The 24905-nt window shown below is 40.9% G+C and overlaps 1 protein-coding gene and 1 long non-coding RNA gene across 3 annotated transcripts; both read left to right on the top strand.

The window, feature by feature from the left end:
• The first annotated feature begins 3292 nt into the window (after positions 1-3292).
• On the top strand, positions 3293-5747 carry LOC131682100 (uncharacterized). Of its 2 annotated transcripts, XR_009304026.1 has the most exons (4): positions 3293-3501; positions 3557-4123; positions 4887-5033; positions 5097-5747. It is a non-coding gene; the product is annotated as an uncharacterized LOC131682100 (long non-coding RNA). The 2 variants fall into 2 exon arrangements; XR_009304025.1 differs by having other exon boundaries at positions 4887-5747.
• A 3439-nt stretch (positions 5748-9186) lies between these two features.
• LOC131681072 (uncharacterized) lies at positions 9187-10020 on the top strand. The gene is made up of 2 exons (XM_058961780.1): positions 9187-9442; positions 9524-10020. Exons 1-2 carry the CDS (start codon positions 9187-9189, stop codon positions 10018-10020), a joined length of 753 nt encoding a protein of 250 aa, XP_058817763.1.
• Positions 10021-24905: the final 14885 nt, after the last annotated feature.

The following is a 24905-nucleotide window of genomic DNA, read 5'->3' as shown; positions in this document are numbered from 1 at the left end:
CTTAAATGGAATCGAAACTTTTACTGTAATGTTACAATCCAATTGATACAAACATTACAGTAAGGCGGGGCTAGTTGATGGAACGATGACCTCGGAACATGTCTGGCGCTGTACACGAAATGGGTCATCGGAAAGTCAATTGAGCTAACACCTTCCTAAATCCGTGAACCAAGTTATTTGCATGAATGTTTAAATATATGCAAACATCTTTTTTCTGTAAATCACTACCAGCTAGTGGGAGATAGGATGGTTAACACACACACACTTGAGGATGTTACTCCATAATACTGCTACAGATGAATTGTTACACGAAATATGTTATTGTTAACTCTATTGCATAACATTTAATACTGCTTTGTTTAGTCTGCAGTAACCTAATTGTACCGAAAGTTTTTCTATTTCTCAAAATAATAGAACTAAAAAAATACTTCATGCAGTCAGCCTTCCATATAAAGATTAATGTACCAGTCACTGATTTGCTTATGTTCTTCTTTCATGCATTAAATATACTGCAAAGAGAACGAGTTAGTAGGTCAGTTTAGTAGAAAAAACTTCACTGTTTCCAAAATATATTCAGTCATATTCAGTGTGTCCAAAATATGCTTGGAACACTGTCCAAATTAGTGTGGAAGGGTCCGAAATGTGAAAAATTCATGCTGTGAAGAAATGTCATTTTCGAGTTTATGTCAATGTATAAAACATCCATTGACAGTTTTCTTTCAACAACAGTAATTTTAGAGCAGACTCGTGCATGTATTCCAATAAAAAACATAGGCAAGCAAATATTTTTTGACGTTCACGTAATTTCACTTCCTCTAGGAGTCCAAAATTGGTTGGTTACCCTATGTGTTCGTCTGTGTATTTGTAACAGTTGGGCCAGGGCATGGATGCAAAACTGGCGTATATGATAGAATAGTGTCTAACACTTCCGGTGTTCAATTTGTGATCTATTCATTCGGGAAGACCGGATCGGATAAATTAAGGTACAATGAATTTACTGACGTGCGTGAGTCATCCATTCCCGGCCAGCATAGCATGATGAAAGTCTAACAGAATGCATTGTCGTTAATGGTAAATATACAATATTCTCTGCATATAGACGAGTTTGATTGCATGTTACTTTTGTTTTTCTATTCTACTTCATTAGTCTGTTTCTTTTGTACATCTATTAGTTACATGTATATCAAAATAGTATCGGTCAATTTCTACACTTCTAATCAAGCTCTTTGCATCTTTTTTCTTTATTCGGCATGTTTTGATTCTATTTACTAGTATATATCTACTATACTCTATCTATACTCACATAGGTACAAACGTACAAACGCTCATGGCGTTCGCGTTAACACAAACCTGGTCACAAACGCGACCATGCAATTGCAATAATCTACACATACTTACGCCTTGGTATCAGCAGACTAGGTCCATGCATTCAATTGGACCAATTAAAAAAAGAAAGCTTTCATATCCACTAGACAATACGTTCCATGGCGACATAACCGGGAACTCTAGGGATATGGGGTAACTCATTCCATGTTTGAATGTGAATTGTGCACCAAAAAATAATTATAAGAATTAAGGTCCGCGTGATCACCCAAGAATGCACGTGAATATATGAATGGCCACACGGTTACAAAATCCAGTTTTGTACACGCGAAGTCACATGCACGCGACCACACGTGTCAAACCCGTTAACATATGAACGCTTAAGCCCTTCGCGATCAACAATGCACACCTACACCCGCGATCGCGCAAATCTGATAACACCCCGGTAATAAGGTGAACATTTTAGCACTTATGAAGTTTCAGACGCGCACCTACAAACGTCCGTGTTCACGGGATCATGAATCGGTTATGTCCGGAAACCATTACCCTGGGAACTCAGGTCCATGCATTCAGTAGGACCAATTAAAAAATAAAGCTCATATTCACTAGACAACACCTTCCATGGCGGCATGATCGGGAATTTGGTGATATGGAAGATCTCACTTTCTTCTAGCATCTAAGCCGTATACCAAAAATTAAGTATTAGATTGACGGTCCGCGCGCGATCATCCAAGAACGCACGCAGGGGTGGAGAAATTTGTGACAATTTGTTACATGGGGGGAGGGAGGAGTCAATTTTGGGCAATTTTTGCGTTAGGTAATTTATGAATGGCCCCTACTGAATTTTCAGAAAGGCGAGATATATTGCAAAGATATTAATTTATTTCATTAGTAATTAGTATTATAGTAATTAGTATTAGTAACAAATACAGCTCACAGATGTAAAATGAAGCTCATTCAAACAAAATTTTGGCCATCCAGACAATTCCAGATTTTATCGAAAATTATTGCAGACTTCTAGGAAAAACACTTGGGATCCCTGATTGTGAGCCATACCTCATAACGAACTGTTATCAACGGTAACTCAATAAATTGGTGTTTAACGCAGAAAAAACTAAAAGAAAATTATGACCCCCGAAAATCTATTTAGAATAGCTGTTCGACGTCACAAAACTGAAAACTAACAAATGGCAATAAAAACATTTCATCCTCATTCCTCATACACTTTTATGATCCATCAACATATAAATCCAATTACGAACACTAATCACACCCAGGGTTGCCACTATTTTTCAAAGAAAATCTGGTAGTTCAACTAAAAATGTCTGGCAAAATCTGGCATTTGACAGCGACCTCAAAATCATCGAAATTTGGTATACGTTTTAGGTTTCATAGAACCTGCATCAATGGATTTTTGTAAAATTTGGGACATTATTACCCAAATTTCCAAAATGTGTGTGTGTGAGCAGCTTCCAAAACTTAAAAATCTGGCAGAATAAGAGGTTTGTCTTTTTGTCTGGAAGCTGCCAAAAACTCTGGCTGTGCCAGATAAATCTGGCATAATGGTATCCCTGATCACACCCGTTATTTTTATTTGTTTCTTTTGTTACAATATATGCAACTCGATGCAACAGGAAGCGACGACTAAAAAACAATAGCCCAAATACATCAGCAACAAGAAGGAAAACTACGCACAAGAAAATAGGTAAATGAAGAAAAATCGTTTATTTATTTATTACCTTATTTACTGATTATACTCATAATTACGATACTACTCACAAAAGTTATGCTTTTCTTGTCTCGTTTCAGCAAACCAGAATCTCTCTACTATCTAATAATTTTTTGCCTCCGATTATCCTCTATGTAATGTATCTGAAACTTGTGGAACTAGTTAACAGCCGGCGCCTACTTGTAGAAGAATCTGGTGTACTATACGGACTAGCACATGCGAACAGTTAGGCTTTGTAGGGTCTCATCTTGACAGAGTCTAGATGGGCGGATGAACGTCTGCCAGAGTTCGGACTGAGAAATGACAATGAAAATGATGAAATCTGCGAGCCTACATCTAAAATTTCCGGGAATCAGAGGGAGAAGATTCGTCTTGTTTGATATTTTCCCGGCAAATGGAGTATTCTAGCCGGATCTGTAGGAATTCTTAAAAATGCACCGATCATGCTGGTATTTTTTAAGATTTGTTCGTTTCAATAACTAGGTTAAATTTTGATACTTTTAGATGCTGGAATGAAAAATAACTGCAAGCACGCCAAATGTAATACTAGTGAAAAAGATTCGCACCAAAGCTGTTACCTTTTCTGATGACGAAGAGTTTGGAGAACCTCATCATGCACACCGAAGTGGTTACGAGCGCATAAAAACAAACGATGCGCAAAAGTCTCTATTCTTTTCAGATGAAGATGAATTGCACTTGACCCTCGTCTATGTACCATCTGTAAAGAATGGACCTCGATTGCGATATAACGAGTAGGAAAGATCTGTTCGTTCCCGTCACGGTAAAACGGTTTCTACGAAACCTCTAGATTTGTCGCCCCTTCTGCGATTGAACATAAAATTCGACGCCATAGTGCTGCAAAGGGTGTGTTCGATGCTCACGCGAATTGAGCTTAACCTGTACTGCAGCTGTTAATATTGTCGAATCGCAACCGAGTGTCATGCCTTCAAAGCTACATTTTTGTCCTCGTGAACAACATTTACTTATCGACTTATGACCGAAACGTGGTGCTCACCTTCCATGTATAATTCCGTCGATGTTCGTTCAACCTTTTGGAAGAGTAGAAAAATAGTAAGTTGTCTGACGATCAGTATAATTACATATTTACTCATACCCACTGTTTCATAAATAGTTTAGCTTCTGCGGTATCCAGATTTCTTATTTAATTAGGATAAGTTCGAATAGAACTTCGAAACTTATTGAAATCATAATAGTCTATAAAATTATATTTCTACCAAAACATAATTTTTTAAGATATAATATATTGGGAGTGTCACGCCTCTTGTCACTAAAAATCCTTCTTGGATAGAGCTTGAATATACGCTGAGCTGTATATGAAACCAGCGCATTACCCTTTACCATTCTAGGGTTGGGGAAGGTTCAGCAAGGAACTGATAAATTGCTTAAGGAGTATGATGAATCTAGCGACTTTGGTGATGGTCAGCTACATACAGGATTTCAACATAAAAGACATTGTGCTCAAGCGCCCCCAAGATACCACTCCCTTGGCCTTGCAGCTGAGTCTTACGTGACGAAACAATAAGAGGAATAGTAAACAGGATGACTATGATAAAAAAGTTGTGACAAGGAGGATAACCAGAAGCAAGATCAGGCTCGCAAGAATACCGATCCGAAAACTGTCAGCTTTTTCTTTTATTTTGTTAGAAGCATGGTTATTTCATTGCCAAACATTTATTTCCTATAGATTATTTTAAAATTGTTATAAATAGAAATAATGATCAGCAGGGTTTGTTCGAAAAAACTACATCCGTTAGATGCAAAAGCTTGAAATAATCGATGCATAGTAACCTGTAACCTTGGTGATTACTTCCAGATTCGTCGAGCAATATGAAGCGGTCGTACTGCAGGAAGGAGAGTCTAATTAGTACTGCACAATACGCCAGTGTCCCAAAAACGAATGTTATACGACTACCGTCAGAGCTGCGCAAAGTTGTCTAGAATAACGCGGTTATCATTGACAGTAAGTTGAGAATCGAGAAGATATGTGTCGGAGTTCTAATATTTTTTTCTCTCGATTTTCCAGTGCCGCACAGTGGGACGGAATCAAAAAAGCCGGACATTTAAATTTTTGCGACGAAACTATTGGTTATGGCACTTTGATGTCTTCGGAAAGGTTTCTTTATTTTTTAAGTAGTTGAATATAATGTTATATTAAACTGTGTATATACCCCCTTAAATAAAAATTTCCCAACATTATATTAAACTACTTAAAAAATAAAGAAATCTTTCCGAAGACATTAAAGTGCCTTAACCAATAATTTCGTCCCAAATATCAATGTCCGGCTTTTTTTGATTCCGTCCCACTGTGTGCCGTAGTGCAATGATTGCTGACAGTAAGCCAGAAAGCCATGGAAAGCCTACGCCTGTTTTGGTCGCTGCATTGGATGATAGGGTCTGCGTTCGAACTGTACTCTAATGAGGTTTATGAAAATATAAGTTTCCGTCTAGCAATCCGAATTACGGGGAACGCTCAAGAGGGAACTAGAAAGCTGCTAAAGAAGTATTAAGAATTAATCAATTTCGAATGTGAATGTCAGTGATAGGTTGGACTCCAATGAGGAAGATATTGGTGCTGAAGTGCTTCATGATTTTACCACCTTTAACATGTAACACACTGAGCTGTAGGAAAAAGCCTCACGAGAGGGAAAAAGAAACTAGTTATAACAAAAATTAACTCTTCCATATGGACCCAGTATATTTGCAGAAATAAAACGCCAAAATACTATATAATGCATATATTTTTCAATTGAATCGATGCCTTTTGGTCTAACGACCCATTTTCTTTAACACCAGTTTGATTATCTAGAACTACGTTTTTTCCAAAAATCAATCCGTCGTATCATTAAATGTCTAATTTGTTATCTTTTTTGTTTGCCCCCTAACAACTAAATTAATTTTTTTCTGCCGCTAATTTGATGGAATGCGCCGTTCATCTGCGTGAAAAATGAAAGTATGTAACCAGCAGTATACATTTAGGTACTCTTGAAAACACAAAGTTAGGAAAATTTGCGAGATTTTTTTTCAATTTTTTCTACCATGTTGTGGAAGATAGCAGGAATTTTTTATTTTTCTGGTTAGATTCTGTAAACTTAGCAGGAAAAGGCGGGCCCTTATATTTGTTTACCTTGCTAGATTGTGTGATGTTAGCAGGTAAAGGCGGGCCATACTGTTGTTTTCCTTGCTAGATTGTGTGAAGTTAGCAGGAAAAGGTGGGGCATATATTATTTTTTCCTGCCAGAGTGTGTGAAGTTAGCGGGAAAAGGCGTGGCTTTGTAGTTTAATTTTTGACATGTAGGTGGCGCAGCGATCGTTTTTCCTGCTGGTCTTTTTTCCCCGCTGTGTTGATTCCAGTTAAGTTCAAATCGCATGTCGTTCTTTTTTTTTAACCCGCGAGTTTTTGTGCGTGAGTGAGCTTGACCTGATAATGGTCATTACCGAAGTTTCCTCCTGTTGGTCCTAATCAAGGGACCGCCAATTTTGGATTTGGTCCCCCTTGGAACATTACCCCTTCACCACCTAATCAACGGTCGATGTTGGACCTGGCTGCACCACTGCTATCACCGCTATCGAAGACCCATGAAGGTAAGCAGTCAGTCCCCAACATTATGGTCCTTCGAGCCGGATAGGACCGGGAAAGGATCAACGGAAGCTTGTAAGGACGCCGTCGACACAGGGTCGACGCCGGCAATTCCCACCGACGCTCAACGACGCCATTGCGATCGCGGATTGAACAGTCCTTTCACCGCAGCAATTGTTCATCACGGGAACAAAGGAGATCAACGCCATTGCATTTTCGGATTGGCGTCGCTTGGCTTGGACATTTTGCGCCGGTTATTCTTCCTCAGATACCACTATATGTCCAGCCGAAGCTGGCAACCTACGTACAATTCTAACACTCGCATCTTTCTAAATTGGAACTGGAATCCGACCGAGATTTGGATTTGCGGGAGTTTCCTGGACATGGAACCATACCAAGACTGAAGATTAGCCAGTAACCTATTCGACCTGGTAGGACAGCCACTGGATTAGCACCGATTCCTGTTACACAGGTAAATATTATAAGTTCAGTGTATATGTCCAGTCGAAGTGTTACCCGTCAGTATACTTACACGCAATTTTCGACCATTTTCCGGAATTTCGACGGAGTTAACCGAGGGCGGTACGGCTGGCGTGTATTGCTGGTTGAAACAACAGCCGGAAGATTTCCATCGCCAGTGCATTGTCATCGTGTTCGTATTGAGCACTGGATTCAATAGCAGCGTTTGGACTCAACAAGGGAAAGGAAGAGGACGCGCTAATTAACTGTTGCTCAGGTTAGTTGAACTGGTGGTATATGTCGCCGAAGCCAGGCGTACGGAAATACACTTTTTTGATAAAATTTATATCCTCTTCGATTCCTTCATCATACGTGAGCCCTTTTCGACTCATTTGAGTCAATATTGATGACTATTGCAATATTATATTGTACCTTTTGGACATCTTGAAACCGCTGGTTGGTTTCTCTGGGTGAGTCACCTTAGTATATGCCCAGCCGTGGCATTTTTTTGAATACTACATCGTATACCCCCTCTTCACTTCCTGCCTTACGAACGATCATTACTGAGACGAATTTGGATGGTGCTACAGACCGCCGTGCTAGTATAGCCTGGTTATTTTAAAATAATTCCACCTTGGCGCCTTCACCTGTTTTGTCAGGTTAGTGAACCCTACAATATATGCCAGCCCGTTAGGTCTATACGCGGATAACTACACCACCACACCACCTCTCGTTTTATTACCGGTTAATACCGTCATGCCGCCAGCTGCATCGTCTACAAAGAAGTCACCGTCGTTGAAGCAGTTGACTACAAGGTTGAAAGATAGGCAGGCTTCGCTGCTTGGTATCTGAATTTTTTCGAGGATTTTAAGGAAGATTCAACGGTATCCCAGGTGAATGTGCGACTGGAGAAGTTAGATGAGTTATGGGAGAAATTTAGTGAGACGTTGGTGGAGATCAAATCCCATGACGATTTCACTGCGGAGGAGGAGGCATATGGCAAGGAAAGGCGAGAGTTCAACAACCGGTATTATGAAGCCAAATCCTTTCTGATGGACAAGGTTAAGGAGAGGGAAGAGTGCCCAGCATTGGAACAGTCTACGCGAGGATTTGATACATCGGTGCATGGTGCGTTGGACCACGTGCGCCTGCCTCAAATAAGGCTGCAGAGTTTCAACGGGGACATCAATGATTGGTTGAGCTTTCGAGATCTATTCACCTCCCTCATTCATTGGAAGGCCGATCTTCCGGAGGTGGAGAAGTTCCACTATTTAAAAGGATGTCTTCAAGGAGAGCCTAAGAACTTGATCGACCCTTTGAAGATAACCAAGGCGAACTACCAAGTAGCATGGGAAATGCTGCTCAAACGCTACAATAACAGCAAACAGCTGAAAAAGCGACAAGTTCAGCCGTTGTTAGCGTTACCTACGCTTTCCAAGGAATCCGTCGGTGAATTACATGCACTCTTGGAAGGTTTCGAGCGTGTTGTGCAAACACTTGACCAGGTGATCCAGCCAGCTGACTACAAGGACCTTTTGCTGGTAAACTTCCCTACAGCACGTCCCGATCCGGTGACTCGAAGAGGATGGGAAGAGTTTTCGGCGGCTAATGAGCAGGATATCTTAGCAGACCTTACGGACTTTCTTCATCGACGCGTTCGTGTTCTGGAGTCACTTCCATCAAAGCCCATGGACACTAGAGGTGTCCAGCAGCCAATCAACTTCCAAAACAGAAGCCGCCGCAATTACGTATCAGTTCCAATACAGCTCAAGCGTCTGTGGGACGCTGTGCGGCCTGCTCATCCAATCATCCGCTCTTCCAGTGTAGTACGTTCCAACGATTATCAGTGTCTGATAGAGACGCCATATTGAAGACTCACTCTCTTTGTCGGAACTGTTTCCGGACAGGCCATCAAGCCTAGAATTGCCAATCGAAGTACTCGTGCCGGAACTACAAGGGACGCCATCATACCTTGGTCTGCTTCAAATCAGGAAGAGAAAGGGATACGAATCGGTCAACGGACAATTCGTCATCCAGTAAGGAACCGTCAACTTCAACTTCCTCCCAAGTGGCTAACATGGCAGCCACCAACATTTCAACATGTAATGCTGCGCACGGATCTTCCTCCCAGGTCCTACTGGCTACTGCGGTCGTCATGGTGGAAGACGATGAAGGCAACCAGTATCCAGCAAGGGCTCTTTTAGACTCGGGGTCTGAGAGCAACTTTATCACGGAACGATTGTGTAAGCGTTTGAAGGTGACTCGAGATAAGGTGGACATCTCGGTTTTTGGCATTGGTCAAGCGGCAACAAGGGCACAGGATTCGAGCTATGGTACGTTCGCGGATTTCCAAGTTTTCGCGAGATTTAGGATTTTTGGTATTCCCCAAGGTTACGGTTAACCTTCCCCCCAAGGTTACGGTTCAACAATCAAAATTGATGCATGGTTAATTCCAAATGGGATCGAACTGGCCGATCCCGCATTTTTCGAATCCAAAGGGGTGGATATGGTTCTCGGAATCAAGAACTTCTTCGATTTCTTCGGGACTGGAAGGCGGATCTCGTTGGGAGAACAGCAACCAACACTAAATCACTCAGTATTCGGTTGGGTTGTTTGCGGTGGTGTGTTTAGTACGCTGGATTCACTTCACATTAACTGCAACGTAGCATCAACTGAAGGTTTAGACGCATTGATGGAACGCTTTTGGGCCAGCGAGGATATCGGATCTAGTAAGACTTATTCCCTGGAGGAAAATCGCTGTGGGGAGCTGTTTCAGCAAACCGTTCGGCGCGAAGAAGATGGTCGGTACACAGTCGCACTTCCCAAAAATGAAGACGTCCTTCTCCGGCTAGGCGAGTCAAGGGACATCGCCTTCCGACGCCTTCAGGGAACTGAACGCATGCTTTCATGAATGAATATCTTCGGTTGGGCCACATGCAGAAGGTCGAGCAAGCTACTCTAAGCTCGGTGCAACGGTGCTATCTTCCGCACCATCCGGTGGTAAAAGAGGCAAGTACCACCACCAAGGTGCGAGTAGTCTTCGATGCCTCCTGTAAAACTTCTTCAGGGGTGTCGTTGAATGATGTGTTGCTGGTTGGGCCAGTAATACAAGACGACTTACGGTCCATAGTCCTGTGGTGTCGAACTCGACAAATAATGCTGGTTTCCGATGTTGAGGAAATGTTTCGCCAGATCAACATCAGTCCGGAAGATAGACCGCTTCAGTGCATCTTATGGCGTGCAGCTCCAGAAGATGAGGTTGAGGTTTACGAGTTAAATACCGTCACGTATGGAACCAAGCCAGCGCCGTTTCTAGCAACCAGAACGCTGAAACAGTTGGCAACGGAGGAGGAAGGACGATTTCCACTTGCAGCAAGGGCTGCTAACGAGGATACGTACATGGACGATGTCATCACAGGATCAGACGACGTTGAAACGGCGCTGGAAATGCGATTTCAACTGGACAAGATGATGTCGAGGGGAGGTTTCAAACTAAGAAAATGGGCTTCCAATTCCTCCAAGGTGCTGGACGATATCTCACCTGAAGATTTGGCGATTAGAGATTCCGAGGAGGTTTCTCTGGATTCAACGGCTTCCGTAAAAACTCTAGGCCTAACATGGCTGCCAAAACCCGATGTACGAAGGTTCCAATTCAACATTCCGGAGTTGGAAGAGGATACCAAGCTTTCGAAGCGTCAGATCTTGTCAGTTATTGCTACATTATTTGACCCATTGGGGTTGCTAGGAGCAGCTATCACTACGCAAAAATATTTATGCAGCGTCTGTGGACACTTCAAGATGAAAATGGTGGAAAACTGGAATGGGATCAGCCACTACCTTCCACGGTGGGTGAGGTTTGGAAGAAGTACCATGCTCAACTACCGTTATTCAGCACGATTAGTATCGAACGCTGCGTGATCATACCAGGAGCAATATCGGTTCAAATACACTGCCTTTCTGACGCCTTAGAGAAGGCTTTTGGAGCATGCCTGTATCTGCGGAGCCAGAACTCAAGGAAAGAATTTTTGGTACGGCTTCTCACCTCAAAATCGAAGGTTTCCCCGCTCAAATGCCAAACTATTCCACGGCTAGTGCTTTGCGGTGCACTCTTAGCAGCTCAGCTTTACGAAAAGGTCCAAGATTCCATCGAAATGAAGCTAAAAACCTACTTCTGGACGGATTCCACGTGTGTACTACGTTGGCTTCGATCCACTCCAACAACATGGGTCACCTACGTTGCCAATCGTGTGGCAAAAATACAATCCATCACCGAAGGATGCTTCTGGGGACACGTGCCGGGAGTCGAAAATCCAGCATACCTGATTTCCCGGGAAATATCGCCAGAAGACATCTTGGAAAATAACTTCTGGTGGAATGGACCGAATTGGTTGGAAGCGGACCCGACGAGATATCCAAAACAACTGGAGAACACAGCCGAAATCGGAGAAGAAGAAAGACGACACACTATCGTGGCGAATTCTGCTGCATCACTGGCCGCGTTCAACGAGGACTACTTTAAACGGTTTGCATCTTACACCGACGTGATTCGCCGGACTGCGTATTGGCTGCGGTTGATTAAGCTTCTTCGTAAACCCAGGCACGAGCGAAGGGATGGTTCCTTCCTCTCTACCGCTGAACTTCGAGAAGCAGAATACACGCTAATCAGACGAGTACAAGAGGAAATATTCGCCGAAGAGTGGAAGGCGTTGCGGAAAGGCCAGCATATGCCAGCGAAATCTCCGTTACGATGGTATAACCCATATTTATCCAAGGACGGAATTATCAGAGTAGGTGATCGAATCAGCAAATCCGAAGAAGCTGACGATGCCAAACATCCAATTCCTTTACCCGCTCGTCATGTTTTCACTCGTATGCTATTGAAGCATTACCACGAGCGCCTTCTACACGCAGGTCCCCAGCTTCTATTGGGTACGGTAAGGTTGCGTTATTGGCCTTTAGGAGGGAGAGATGTCGTTAGACAGATCGTCCACAAATTTCTACGATGTTTTCGTGCTAAGCCAACCAGAATTCAGCAATTCATGGGGGAGCTGCCAGCATGCCAGTATCACGTCCATTCTCCCGAGCTGGCGTCGATTATTTCGGTCCAGTTTATCTTCGACCAGCACCGCGACGGCCCGCTGTGAAAGCCTATGTCGCGCTTTTCATTTGCCTGTGTACCAAGGCCGTTCATCTAGAGCTTGTTTTTCACCACCTAGCGCCCCACATTTCGGAGGCCTCTGGGAGGCAGCAGTTCGATCTGCTAAAAAACACCTACTGAAGGTCATCGGTAAAAATCCGGTATCACCGGAAGATTTTACAACACTACTCGTGCAGGTGGAAGGATGCCTCTATTCCCGACTGCTAACGTCCATGTCAGAAGATCCCAATGATCTAGAACCGTTGACGTTATCGCACTTCCTTGTCGGAGCCTCGCTTCAAGCCCTTCCTGAACCCAATCTTGAAAATGTGCAGCTCAACCGTCTGAATAAATGGCAGTTAATGCAACGCAAGCTTCAAGATTTTTGGCGCAGATGGCGCCGGGAATACCTGTGCCAACTTCAAACTAGGACCAAACGCTGGAAACCACCAGTTCAAATCGAGGTGGGCAAGCTGGTCGTGATCCAAGACGACAATCTGCCCCCAATGCGATGGAGAATGGGCAGGATACACAAACTCCATCCTGGCGGCGATCAGGTAGTACGCGTCGTTACCGTCAAAACAGCTGGTGGAATGCTAACACGCCCTGTAGAAAAATTATGCATTCTACCGCTACCAGACTCCGATGATGACGTCGAAGCAGAGTACAACCCATCCAACAGTCCGGTGTAATCATCGTTGCTTTCCCCACCCTGTCGAAGAGGATATTTCTGTTTCTTTATTTTTTCAGAAATCTACAATTTCCGGGTGGGTGAGGATGATCCACCCTACACTACATCCCTGGTCAGCAGCAAACCCAATCATCGCTCACATCACCGTCGCGGGCACCAAGGTACCGGTCCAGCCTATGCATTGGTGAAGGCACAATTTATCTACGATGTGGGCATCGATGGAGAGCCACCGTGATTACCCTACAACCACTATCATTAGCGAAAATGCCGAACTGATAACGGACGATAAGAGAGTGAGATCCCATCATCTCTTACATACCGTCAGCCGAGTCTAGGCCTCTCGATCGTCACCTTCCGATCTACCTAAATATGATCGGGATGTCAGTCGAAATTAGGTCACCACCAAGAACGGGCAATTGACCCGCATTTTAATGTGTTTAGAATTAAGTCGAATATAGAGTTTAAGTTCAAATCGCATGTCGTTCTTTTTTTTTTTTTTTAACCCGCGAGTTTTTGTGCGTGAGTGAGCTTGACCTGATAATGGTCATTACCGAAGTTTCCTCCTGTTGGTCCTAATCAAGGGACCGCCAATTTTGGATTTGGTCCCCCTTGGAACATTACCCCTTCACCACCTAATCAACGGTCGATGTTGGACCTGGCTGCACCACTGCTATCACCGCTATCGAAGACCCATGAAGGTAAGCAGTCAGTCCCCAACAATGTCTTTATTGTAGGAATGCGTAGAGTTGAGACGAAAACGTAATATGATTAATAACGAGGATAACACTTTCCGAAAGGAGAGCAAAACTTATGAAAAACGGCATTTCCGTTCGATTCTAGAAGGTCCTGATCAATTTTGATGAGCTTTTGTTTTTGTTGTGTTACCAATTATATGAATAGGTAAAAATAACCCAAGTAACCAATAAGCATTATAACGCAGCCTAATATCTGCTTTAGATCCACATATAAAGCTGTCCTAAAAAGCCATGAAGCCCCAAATACTTATATAATGCTGATATTATGCCATAAAAAGCGAAATATAGTGCTATTACCGTGCAGAGATTGACAGCTCGTTTCTGCAGTACTATTGCTATTATATAGCAAAAGCGAACAAAAGTCAAATTTGAAAGCTTTATATTATTGGTTGTAATTGTCCGCCATGGTTTTAAAACCATTTCTTATGTTTCCTTTCGGTATGATGAGCAAAAAGGAAAAAATTTAAAATAAAATATTCTGTTTAAAACCGTAATTGACTCTGTTCTAATGCATTGTAATGAATATCCTTAATGGGTTTTCGTTCTCACATGATATGAATGTTTACGAAAATTACCTTTAGTAAATCTCGAACTGAGGTACCTTGCCTCGTCCTTCACGGTAAGTGCGCTGCGTTTGCTTCTTGGACTATATTGCATATGTTCGATTGAAATGAAATATGCCAAATATAATCTTCAAGAAGAGTTGCATAACAAATAAACCCACAGCATTACAATAGCATTATATCGGCTTTTTATTTGCTCTATAAATTGCATTAAATGCACTGCTTACATGCTTTAAAGATCATTGAAGCATGTACGCGTTATACCTGCTTTATATACGCATATAGAGCAAGCGATAATGCTATATGTCGGCTGTGCAGTTATGCATTATTGATGCTAATATAGAGTTTTATTGCATTGTTAATGCTGTAATGGAGTTCCAATGCAACATTAGTGCAAATGTATAGCCAATATAGTGCAATGGCTTAATGCTTATGGTTACTTGGGGTATCTCCCTGTCAAAAAAAATGCGGACGAACATGGTCAGGCAAATTAAAAAATTTGACGTTTGACTCAACTCGCTTGTGCTAATTGCCCCTAGGAACAAATGCAATTTGCGAATGCGATTTAAAGGCAATTTCAATACTTAGACAAAATATCTGGCGCCTGAAATGGACTTGGTTGTTTTTTTGCGTTTTTCAAACATGGCGGCTCATGTTTGGCTTAAGGGACCACTTCAATGGAAAATGTATACCATCATTGAAAGTATTCTAGGAGCACTGTTGATTACTTTGATGGGTTTTGACAAAATACGTATTGCGATAAATTGAGCGTTACATTTGAAAAGGTCCTTCAATAGTTAATAACATGCGAATATATTATGTCGATTTTGCATGAAGCTGAACTCTGTTTCAAGCCTAGCAAATTTTTTCTCAATTGAACCTAAACCAGACTGGGGTCTAATCTGAATTATAGCATTCGTTTTCATCACCGCTGGTATTACGTGAATCTATTGTTTCTTCGAAAACGACTATTAGAAGGAACGAAGTAGGTTTTCAAGTGAAAATTATATTAGTAAATCAATTAATTCAATTCCAGTCAGTTGCAATGTAATAAATTTATTTTTGCTCGCTGCTCTCTCTTATTCTTGAATTTGCGGGATCAGATCAGTAGCGGGAACCTTTTAGCAGGATGGTTATACGTTATTCCGATCAATTTATCGTTCTACGAACGATGGGGATGTTCTTCAAACAGTTGTCGCAATTCCTGCTGCATACGATGTCTTCATGTTTTGTGTTCTATCCGCTACCCAAAGTAAACGGTTCGCAACATAGGGGGTTATTCTGACGGTCACTTTCGGTGAGGTGACACAAATCTCACGTGACTAAGGTGATCGGAAATTTTCGAGTCACCTCACTGAAAGTGAGAGTTGTCACCAAAGTGACAAATTTTGTCACATTAGGTGACTAAGGGAATATGGAAAGTGACTAATGGAGGTGGTTTTTGGAATAAGAAAAACGATTAAACTGAGGTGAGGCGATTGATAATTGTAACTTTGATTGTTATTTTTTTTACATTTCAACAGTGGAAGCTCTGCAAAAATATTGTAAATCCGATGGAAATTTTTAATGAAGTATTAGTTTCTATAATTTTATTAACCATTGAAATGAATTTAACGAGTATTTTTTTACTCTGATATATGAAATATTTTTGGGATTGGAAAGACTAATGGAACTATCTGCTGCACAGCGATTTTTTGATTAATATTTGTACGAGAGGAAATGTGTTAAAGGTTTGGACGTTATCCTCCTCCGTTATATTATTCTGAGCTACGATAATGACCTTAAAGGCACTGTTGAAATAAATGAGGACAACAGCATAACTGTTGTTTTTCAGAAGCAATAATTGTTAAACAAAAAGTCATTAGATACGACTTGTGTGACAAATTTGTTTTCGGATATCATTTTGGAATGTGGAGGATGGTAGAAATAACGGGAAATAAGGAAAGTGGCAGTTTCAGGATACGCTTGAAACAGTTCGTTGCAATTAAACGGTTGCTGGAGGTAATATGCTCTGACTTCAGTTTTCACAATGTGATAGAAATATAGAATCGGTTACGTTTTGTAGCATATATTTTGTTTAGACCATAAATCAATATAGATGATTGGGAATGCGTCTCTACTTTTTGGCATTGAAAGTCAATTGAAGTGATGTATTGATGGGGTCGAGGCCGTTAGGCTGAAAATCGTAAGGCCGAAATTACATAAGGCCGAATTCAAAAGGCTGAAAAATCAAAAGGCGGACTTTCAAAAGGCAAACTTTCTGGAAGGCGGAATTTCAAAATGCAAACTTTTCAGAAGGCAGAATTTTGAAAGGCAAACAAAACAAACAAAGCAATGATTATAATGTGTTATTATCCATCGCCTGATATTGATTATATTTCAAGTGAATACATTTTATAATTGATTTTGCCTTCTTTTAAATATGAGCAGTTCTTTTGAGTTTCATTTTTGAAATTTTTATGCTTGTTCATTTTTGCAATTATGGATACTTGGCTATGACTTTCGTTTTAGTATAGTATAGTGTAAAACTGCGAACCACCAGACGTACGTTTTGTTTTGACCATTATTATTATGATCGCCAGAGTTTTGGTTTTCCATACAGCCATGTATTAATTCCAATTAAAATTATCCTTATTATCTTTCCTTATATCAAGAGCTGTTCTTCATTTCATCATTTGTGAATTTCGCTAAGTTTTTCAAACGATGATTTATTGAATGAACTTACGGTCATCAAACGGTGAGATAACAAAATTCTCACAAGTTTCCTATCTTATGCCTCCACGCGAGTATAAGTCTTTTGATGACATTTGATCCTTAGACCGGCGACGACTGGGTGCTATCAGCCTTCTGCCGATAATAGCAGAATGAGAGGGTGCGAAGAGATCTAGTCGAGAAAACATTGTTGTAAAAATGAATAGTTGATCGGAAATTAGCCCCAATAAAACTTTAATCTGACTAGCATCGATGATCACGGGTCAATACGTATTGAAAATTCGCCGCGTCTGTTTTTATGAACCTAATTCCAAGCTCCGTTATTGCTAACAAGCCCGTGCATCAGGTTAACAATCATTTATATTTCCCTTCAGTGTTCGTTATTATCGCTCGTATACTTGTATTTCACAAACAATCCGATATATAAAATAATAAATACTCTTTGCCTGTGTTATCACTCGGTAGTTTTCAGCCCAATAAATAGCGTAGAGAAGAAGTAGCGAATTTTGTCTAAACACTGTTGCAATAAATAGTGATCCGGCCCATTACGTAGATAAGATTAGCTTTTCTAGGGAATACTCCCACGGTCGGCCGTGTGGAGTTCAAATTGCTTTTGTTTAGGGAACATAGGATACTCTCGGTGGCCGGCTGCCCAGAGTTTAAAAAGAACCAAAAACTAAACAAGATCTTTTTCGAGTGATCGTGTACTCGAAGACTAACTAAACAACTACCTAATAAAATTTGCTTACAGGTCGCATCGCTTGTTTGGATCGAACCCTAGACCTTATACCCTTCCAAACCATCAACACCGCGACATCGATGGAAGAGTCTGATGAATCGTCGCCCTTCCACTAAGTAGGTGGAGCATCAAAACTTTCCGTCTACCTTATCCTTTATCCTTCCCCGTGAACGATGGAGATAGGGGCGGCCGGCAATGATGGCTATCATGTTGTTAAGGTTTTAATATGGGTCGGATTGGTATGAATTCCTACTTACCATTTCCTAAGCAACTCTTATTAGATAATCAGCAGTCGAACATGATGAAGTCAGTGTGCAGTCCGCCAGAATCATCGTCACAACGCAACGCAACGATGATTTATCGGTTGTTACACTGCTCTAGCACTTGGGGCGAAGCAAGTGTAATGCGAGACCAAGGCGCGAAACCGCTGAGGATGCCCGGATCACTCAAACATAGGGGCTATAAATTAGTTTAAGTCCGGCGGAGCGACAGCGATGTCGGATAGCACGCGACTTGAAGCGATGTGGCGTAACCACATTGGGCGTAAATGTTTTTTTTTTTATTAATTGGTAAAGAAGAATAATCTAATAAATTTTGGTTCAAGTACAATATTAGTACTATTGGTAAACAAATTCATTTAAAGGTATTTAAATATTTGGAAAGTTGCCGTTATGCTCAAACATTTGAGCTACATGCCAGCTGCTTACAACTGCATAACTGTTCGTATTGCCGGTTTACTCGACCATAGGGATTGATTCCTTCTTTCAAATAGGAGCAGTTCTTTGAATCTGTATGCCAAATAACTCTTGCACGCACACTTGTGATCACTTCGGCTGCCCGGTTTACTCAATCTGAATCTGAATTAAAATCGCCATTAATGCACAATTTGACAAAGGGTTTGGTGGATTTTTAGAGCATTAATCCTTCTTTTGTATTGGAAATGTTTCGTATACGTAAACGTGCGATCCGCCCGATTTACTCAAGCATAAGGCGATGAATCAATCAGGAAGAACACAATGTGAAATAATCGAATAAACAAAAAAGTTTGCCTTATGAGATTCGGCCTTTTGAGTTTTCGGCTTTTTGAGTTTTCGCCTTTTATGTTTTCGGCCATTTGATTTTTCGACCTTTTTAGCATCAGGCCTTTTGAATTTTCGCCTTTTGAAATTTCGCCTCATTTTTTTCGGCCTTTTGATTTTCAGCCTTTTGATGCTAAATCATTTTGTTTAGACCATAAATCAATATAGATGATTGGGAATGCGTCTCTACTTTTTGGCATTGAAAGTCAATTGAAGTGATGTATTGATGCTATCTAACAGCAGTTCCATTACTGCATGGATCATTTTTGAGAGATTCTAGCTCCAGAGGAAAATAAACTCATCGCATACTTTTGTTCTTATTTGTTACATTTAAGATGTTGGTTATTTGTGTAACTGTTTGTGGGTTCGAGGCTGCTCTCATCCCCTGGGGATAGTCGTTGCGATTCTGGAAGGGGCCTGCTTAGGTCCTAACGCCTGGTATTGACTTTTTGTGGTGGGAATGAAACGCCTCTTTTTGGTCTTCGCATATCGGGGACGTATTTTGTTGTTAGAATTATTTGAACAGTTGTTAACATTTTGTATATATATATATGGTGGGTTCTTCTCTTTACGCATTGGGATTACATTTTACTACCATTACGACCAATTACAGTGGCCCAGTACGATAATTGAAAAGGAAATTACGTTTCCCGTTAAATCTAGTACCTCTAGGTGTCGTTTTCGAATCATCTTTTCGCATAATTGGGTTCAGCGAACTCAAGCGTGTCTTCGCTAAAAAATAATTTCATGCACTCACTATACTTCTTGGCAAATAGAATTTTTCTTGGCAAATAGGACTTTTTGATAGGTGTATAAATTAGTTTCTGAGATTTTGTGGACGCCGTGTAAGAACTTTTCAACACATGTACGCATTTTTTTCAGGATACCTTTATACAAAAATTGTCATTGTGATAAGAATGTGTAATCCCGACTGAGCTTCATTGCACTGTAAATGCTATAATGAGGGGCAGATTAGTGCAAATGCATAACCGTGGGTGAATGGAGAACAGTGAGTCTAATTATGTAAGGTATGCAAACTAGGCTGAAAGGAACTATCCAAGTCAGTCTTGGATCACATACATTTGGAACAACATCAGAGGTTGCTTCAAACTGTTCTCAACCCCAACTTTAACGCCGCCACCCACGTTACGGCTTGGTAAGGCCAAACCGGTGTCGAAAGGGTCAATTAAGGTTGTTTGACGTATTCTTGATGGTCACATCATTGACGTTTCTGTATTAAAAAGGCAGACGGTCTTTGTTGATTTGAAATTTAGGGAATATGTATGAAGTGATATATAATGTCTTTTTCGCTTCAGATAGTTGATATTCGCGTCAGCAGAGTTTCAAAGGAAATGGCGGATTCTATGACAGAGATATCGATTCTATGAGACGATCGACTGACGGTGTCGAAATACCAGAAGAGATGAACAGCGGTAAGCTGCAACTTCGTATGTATCACGTTTTAAAAGTGAAAGTGAGACACTACCCCTGAAATGTAATCTGTAAGTAGCACTAACACATATTATTATCTCAGCTCAAACAGTTCAGGGATTGTACGGGATGGCGCTAGGCCTGTGACCTTCGACTGGCATGGTTCATTATCCCATTGGTTCGGATGTCTTCATGGCTGGTTGGAAGTCGTGTGCTTCTACTTATAAGTGGATATATATTATATGATATATATCGCTTGGGTAGAGGGATATGTGGATCCTGTTTGTTGTCGACTTTGACCTTGGTTATGGGTTAGTACGGGAAAAAGAACCAGATGGACATTCGGTTCGAGAAAAAATTATGGGGAATCGTGGATAAATATTTCTAATGTCCTTTACTGGCAGAGATTCTTTTTGTGAAACTCTAAAACGCCTTCTCCCGTCTAGACTCGATGACACGACATTACACGCTCTCTGAAACAAACGTGTCAAATATGTATGTATGTAGGAGTGTAAGCTCGTATGTATGAATGTATGCCTGTATGTGTGGATGTGCATAGGAGCAATGTATCCCTAAGCAACATGGAAGGACAGGCTCTGAGCCGCCATAACGCTCATGGGAAGCTGGGTGCGCGGTCATAGGTGCATAAAGCTCTGCACACACTGACATGTGCAACAGTGAGACGGTAGGCGTACAGTTAATGCCCATAGGTTGCAAAAATAGGTTATTGAGACAGCCCGATTGCACACTGATAAATAACAACATTACTGTCTATATATTAGACAATATTGTGCAATGGTTCAATCACCGTCCAATGATCGTTGATTCAATGCTTATGGTTACTTATAGGATTTACGATTGATTGACACCGGTGTAGTGGAGTGCACTGGAACTGCACTGTTTTGCACTTTCTAGCAGAAGTGCAGAAAACTGGGTATATTCCGTTGACACTTCTGCTAGAAAGTGCAAAAGCAGTGCAATCCACTACACCGGTGTCAATCAATCGAAAATCCCATAAGTATATCTTTGTTGACATATTTCAGTAGCAACAAGTTTTTTGTTTTGCATATTCTATTTAACTGCACATTTCGGTGTAGTCAACACAACAAAACAAATAATAGTGGGAATTTCGCATTGAATCGGCTTCTGTCTCTTCCTAATACTTTTTCCTACAACTGTGCTGTTTCACATTCATCTTAAAAAAGAATTCGAATCCCTGTTCTAGTCAATATTGGTGATTATTATGATATGGATCAGGGAAATCCTCATTTTTTCTATTATCATTATTCTGACAAACTGGACGGGTGAAGACATTTCAAAAAAAAGAATCTGCCCATAAATAATTTGGGTTATATTTTCCGCGATTACCCAAGAATAGATCACACCGACCCGAAAAGGCAAATCAGCATTTCAAGAAGCTGCTGTACTTGAGCGAGCCAAATAACTATAAAAACAAGTCCTGAATCTATTTCTTAGTTGCCAGTCCTGTACTCCTTTCCTGAACTAGCTTCACACCAAAGGTCAAAAGAGTCGACAACTAGCAGGATCCTCGTGTCCCCCACCCAAGTGTATTGATCTACCCACTTGCAAGTAGGAGCACACATCTACCAAAACCAGCCAAAACTTCCGAGTCAATGAGAATAGACCATGCCAGTCTAACACCACAGGCAAAGCGTCATCCCGTACAGTTCCTGAAATTATATATGTATTAGCGCTAATTACAGATTTCATTTCAGTGGTAATACTGCCCCCAGTACAGCCACCAGACGCGAGCAGTACAGTTTCTCTTTCCTTATTTTACACTTTTTAATATTTTTAATCTATTGAATATTTTCTATCACAAACGGCGGCAATAAATCCGGTTCGTTTACGCCACGACCGGCATCATTGCTTTCGTGTGCGGGCCTCTCCCTTTGACTACGCAGAGAAAAGTGTACAAAGCGAGAGAACAAACTTTACTACGCCACACTCTCACCGAGCAGTCGGAGTACAGCAGCAAAACAAAAATGTATTCTACTGCTCTACGGGAAAATGTACTCGGTTTGGCTACCGTTCGGGCAAGAGCTGTAGTGATGCGTCGCAGTAGCAGGCTGTACGGCTTGTGCAAATGTAAATATACCGAAAAAAATGTAGTTTACCAGTACCTTTGGCATCCCTGGATGTGACCAACAAGAATATGTCAGACAACGGAGTGAAAACTGTCAAATAGGAGGTGAGGACAGCTCCCCGCGAAGCAACATGTGATGTTGCTCCAAATGTATGTGATCCAAAAATGACTTGGATAGTTCCATTGAGCGTAGCTTGGATATCTTACATAACTATACTCACTGTTCTCCACGAAAACAGCTTAGCAGCCATCATTTAATACAAAATGTTTAAGTTTGCAGACACACATGCAAAATGTATCGAGACTTTTCGGTGTTTGCTGAATTGGAGCAATAACCTAAAATTCAAATCGTATACAAAAATTCTTCTGAAGATGAAAAATTTCAATCAAAAGTTTTTGTGGAAAATGCATTTTCCCCATAAATTGTCGTTCTCAACCACTGTCTATTGTATATCGATTGTGGTTGCTGGACCTACTGCAATAGGTAGTAGTACCACATCATCATCAGCACAAATTATGGTTTAGAAACATTTACCTTGTCAAATAAACATATTTGCTATTTCTACTAAAGTCCGGTTTTCAATGGGGAAAAGTTAAACGATGCGCCAACGTATAATAAATGGCTAAAATAATAACCCCAAATGTTGGTCTAAATTTAAATAGTATTCTGGCTATTAGTGGCGCTTAGTATCAACAAGAAAAAAATGAACCCTAGATTTTAGGAAAATATACAAACTGTTAACGTAGTTGATATTACCTGGTATGCAGCCGACTTGGGCTTAAGTCTCATTTCAGATTCATAAGATAACAATCCGTATGATCAAAACTAATCACGACCTAGATTAGAGTGGTTCTTTATTCACAATTGATGAAAAACAGGGCATTATAATACGGTTCTAGATGAACTGTTTCGGTCTCACCAAAAAAATCTGTCGTACTCGTTCACCATAACGGACCAGACGGTGTTTTCCCTACGAAATAACAGATCCCCAATCAGTAGATTTCTCAAGCAGAAAAATATTGCACCCATTCAATGGCACCCCGTGTTCCCCACTCTATCAAATAGAATTTGGGCTGAATGAGATCAAATTATCGTCGAAGAAATCATCCGGGATATCAGGCTACCGACCACATTAGTAACATCAAAGCAAAAATGGGCTGGTCGGTGTTGAATAATACCTTTTAATGTGTAGTTGTTACATATCAACCTATTGTACATGAAACTGTTAATGAAATAAGATTTAAATATACGTAAGAACGCAGAAAAATCTACTTCCTAGTTTCTGTGTCCAATGAAACAGTACCTACGAAACCTGTCATCCGAAAAAGAACTTCATGGTAGAGTAGAATAATGCCGCTATACGCATAACTGTCCCATGTGCTATGGGATTCCCCATATACATGGAACAATTATGCGTAGAGCGGCATATTAGTCATAACATTATTATTAAGTTTATTCTGCATTACAACGGATCACTTTTCGAACGAATGTGATTTGCATTCTCAATATAACGACACGAGTCGAATTCGATCGAAACACATTCGTTTGAAAAATCAAACCGTCGTAGTACACAATAAGCTTGTTTAACTTTATACTTTTTAAAAATTCATGCCGCCTTTTGATAATGCTGCCAGTGGTTTTTACAAATACAAACTTATTAGTCAACTTTTCCGCATTATTTTTTTAAATTAACTACACTACTATGAATAGTTTGTAATATATTATGCAATTATTTGAAAAGCAACAAATACGACGAATACCAGTTAATCAAAATTTAAACGGACAGCGATTCCGTATTTAATGTTCATTTTTACGATCGTCATCCCTCATTTTTTCTTCACTTTGCTGTCACCTGAAACGACTAACAGAATGCGGTGACACACCAGAATAGCGTGACGGAGAGTCATGTGAGTGACTCGTCTCACCTTAGGTGACTTCAGTGATCGCGTGAGTGAGAAAAAGTGTCACCTCACCTAAAGTGACTGTTCGGAATAACCCCCATATTCTACTCGAAACACTGAGAGCGCTTTTGTCCTTCTAGGGCACTAGCATATCGCTAGCCAATGTCATTTCTCCGTGATTCGATAGTTCACATGGCAGTTGGTCGATACTTACCGCACAGGCTATTGACTTGACTAGTACAATGATTAAAATGCCAGTTCAATATCTATATACCAGCATACTGTTTGGACATAGGAATAGGAATGTCATTATCCAGACCATTACATGGATTTGATTCAAAATCTTGTCTTAGTAGAGTTACTAGCTACAAAAACAATTACTCAACTATTTAGAACATAACTGACAAGACCTCGCATTGATTACTCATCTTCTAACTCTTGATCAAACTCTGCAGTATTCCGTTGCCACAATTGAAAACGTGCCTGGCCTGTGGGCACAAAAATATAGAGTTGGTATTTCAAGATAGTAATCATACGTCTGAGTTCCATCAAAAAAGGATTCATAAATTCAGTAGATTCGTTTCACTTGTCTTCTGATGGTTCTGTACGCCAGGAATCGAGCAAAGCCTGTCGATGACGAAAGTTCCGTTTTGCGTCGAACCTTGGATAAATGGCTCTAC

The sequence above is a fragment of the Topomyia yanbarensis genome, chromosome 2, assembly GCF_030247195.1.
Source record: "Topomyia yanbarensis strain Yona2022 chromosome 2, ASM3024719v1, whole genome shotgun sequence".
Classification (NCBI taxonomy): domain Eukaryota; kingdom Metazoa; phylum Arthropoda; class Insecta; order Diptera; family Culicidae; genus Topomyia; species Topomyia yanbarensis.
This window is presented reverse-complemented; position numbering and strand designations above follow the sequence as displayed.

What these genes read in the sequence shown, in the direction of transcription:
- LOC131681072 (XM_058961780.1), top strand. Translation starts at nt 9,187, where the DNA reads ATGGCAGCCACCAACATTTCAACATGTAATGCTGCGCACGGATCTTCC. An exon ending in GGCACAGGATTCGAGCTATG is followed by an intron (nt 9,443 to 9,523) that starts GTACGTTCGCGG and finishes CTTCCCCCCAAG; the next exon opens with GTTACGGTTCAACAATCAAA.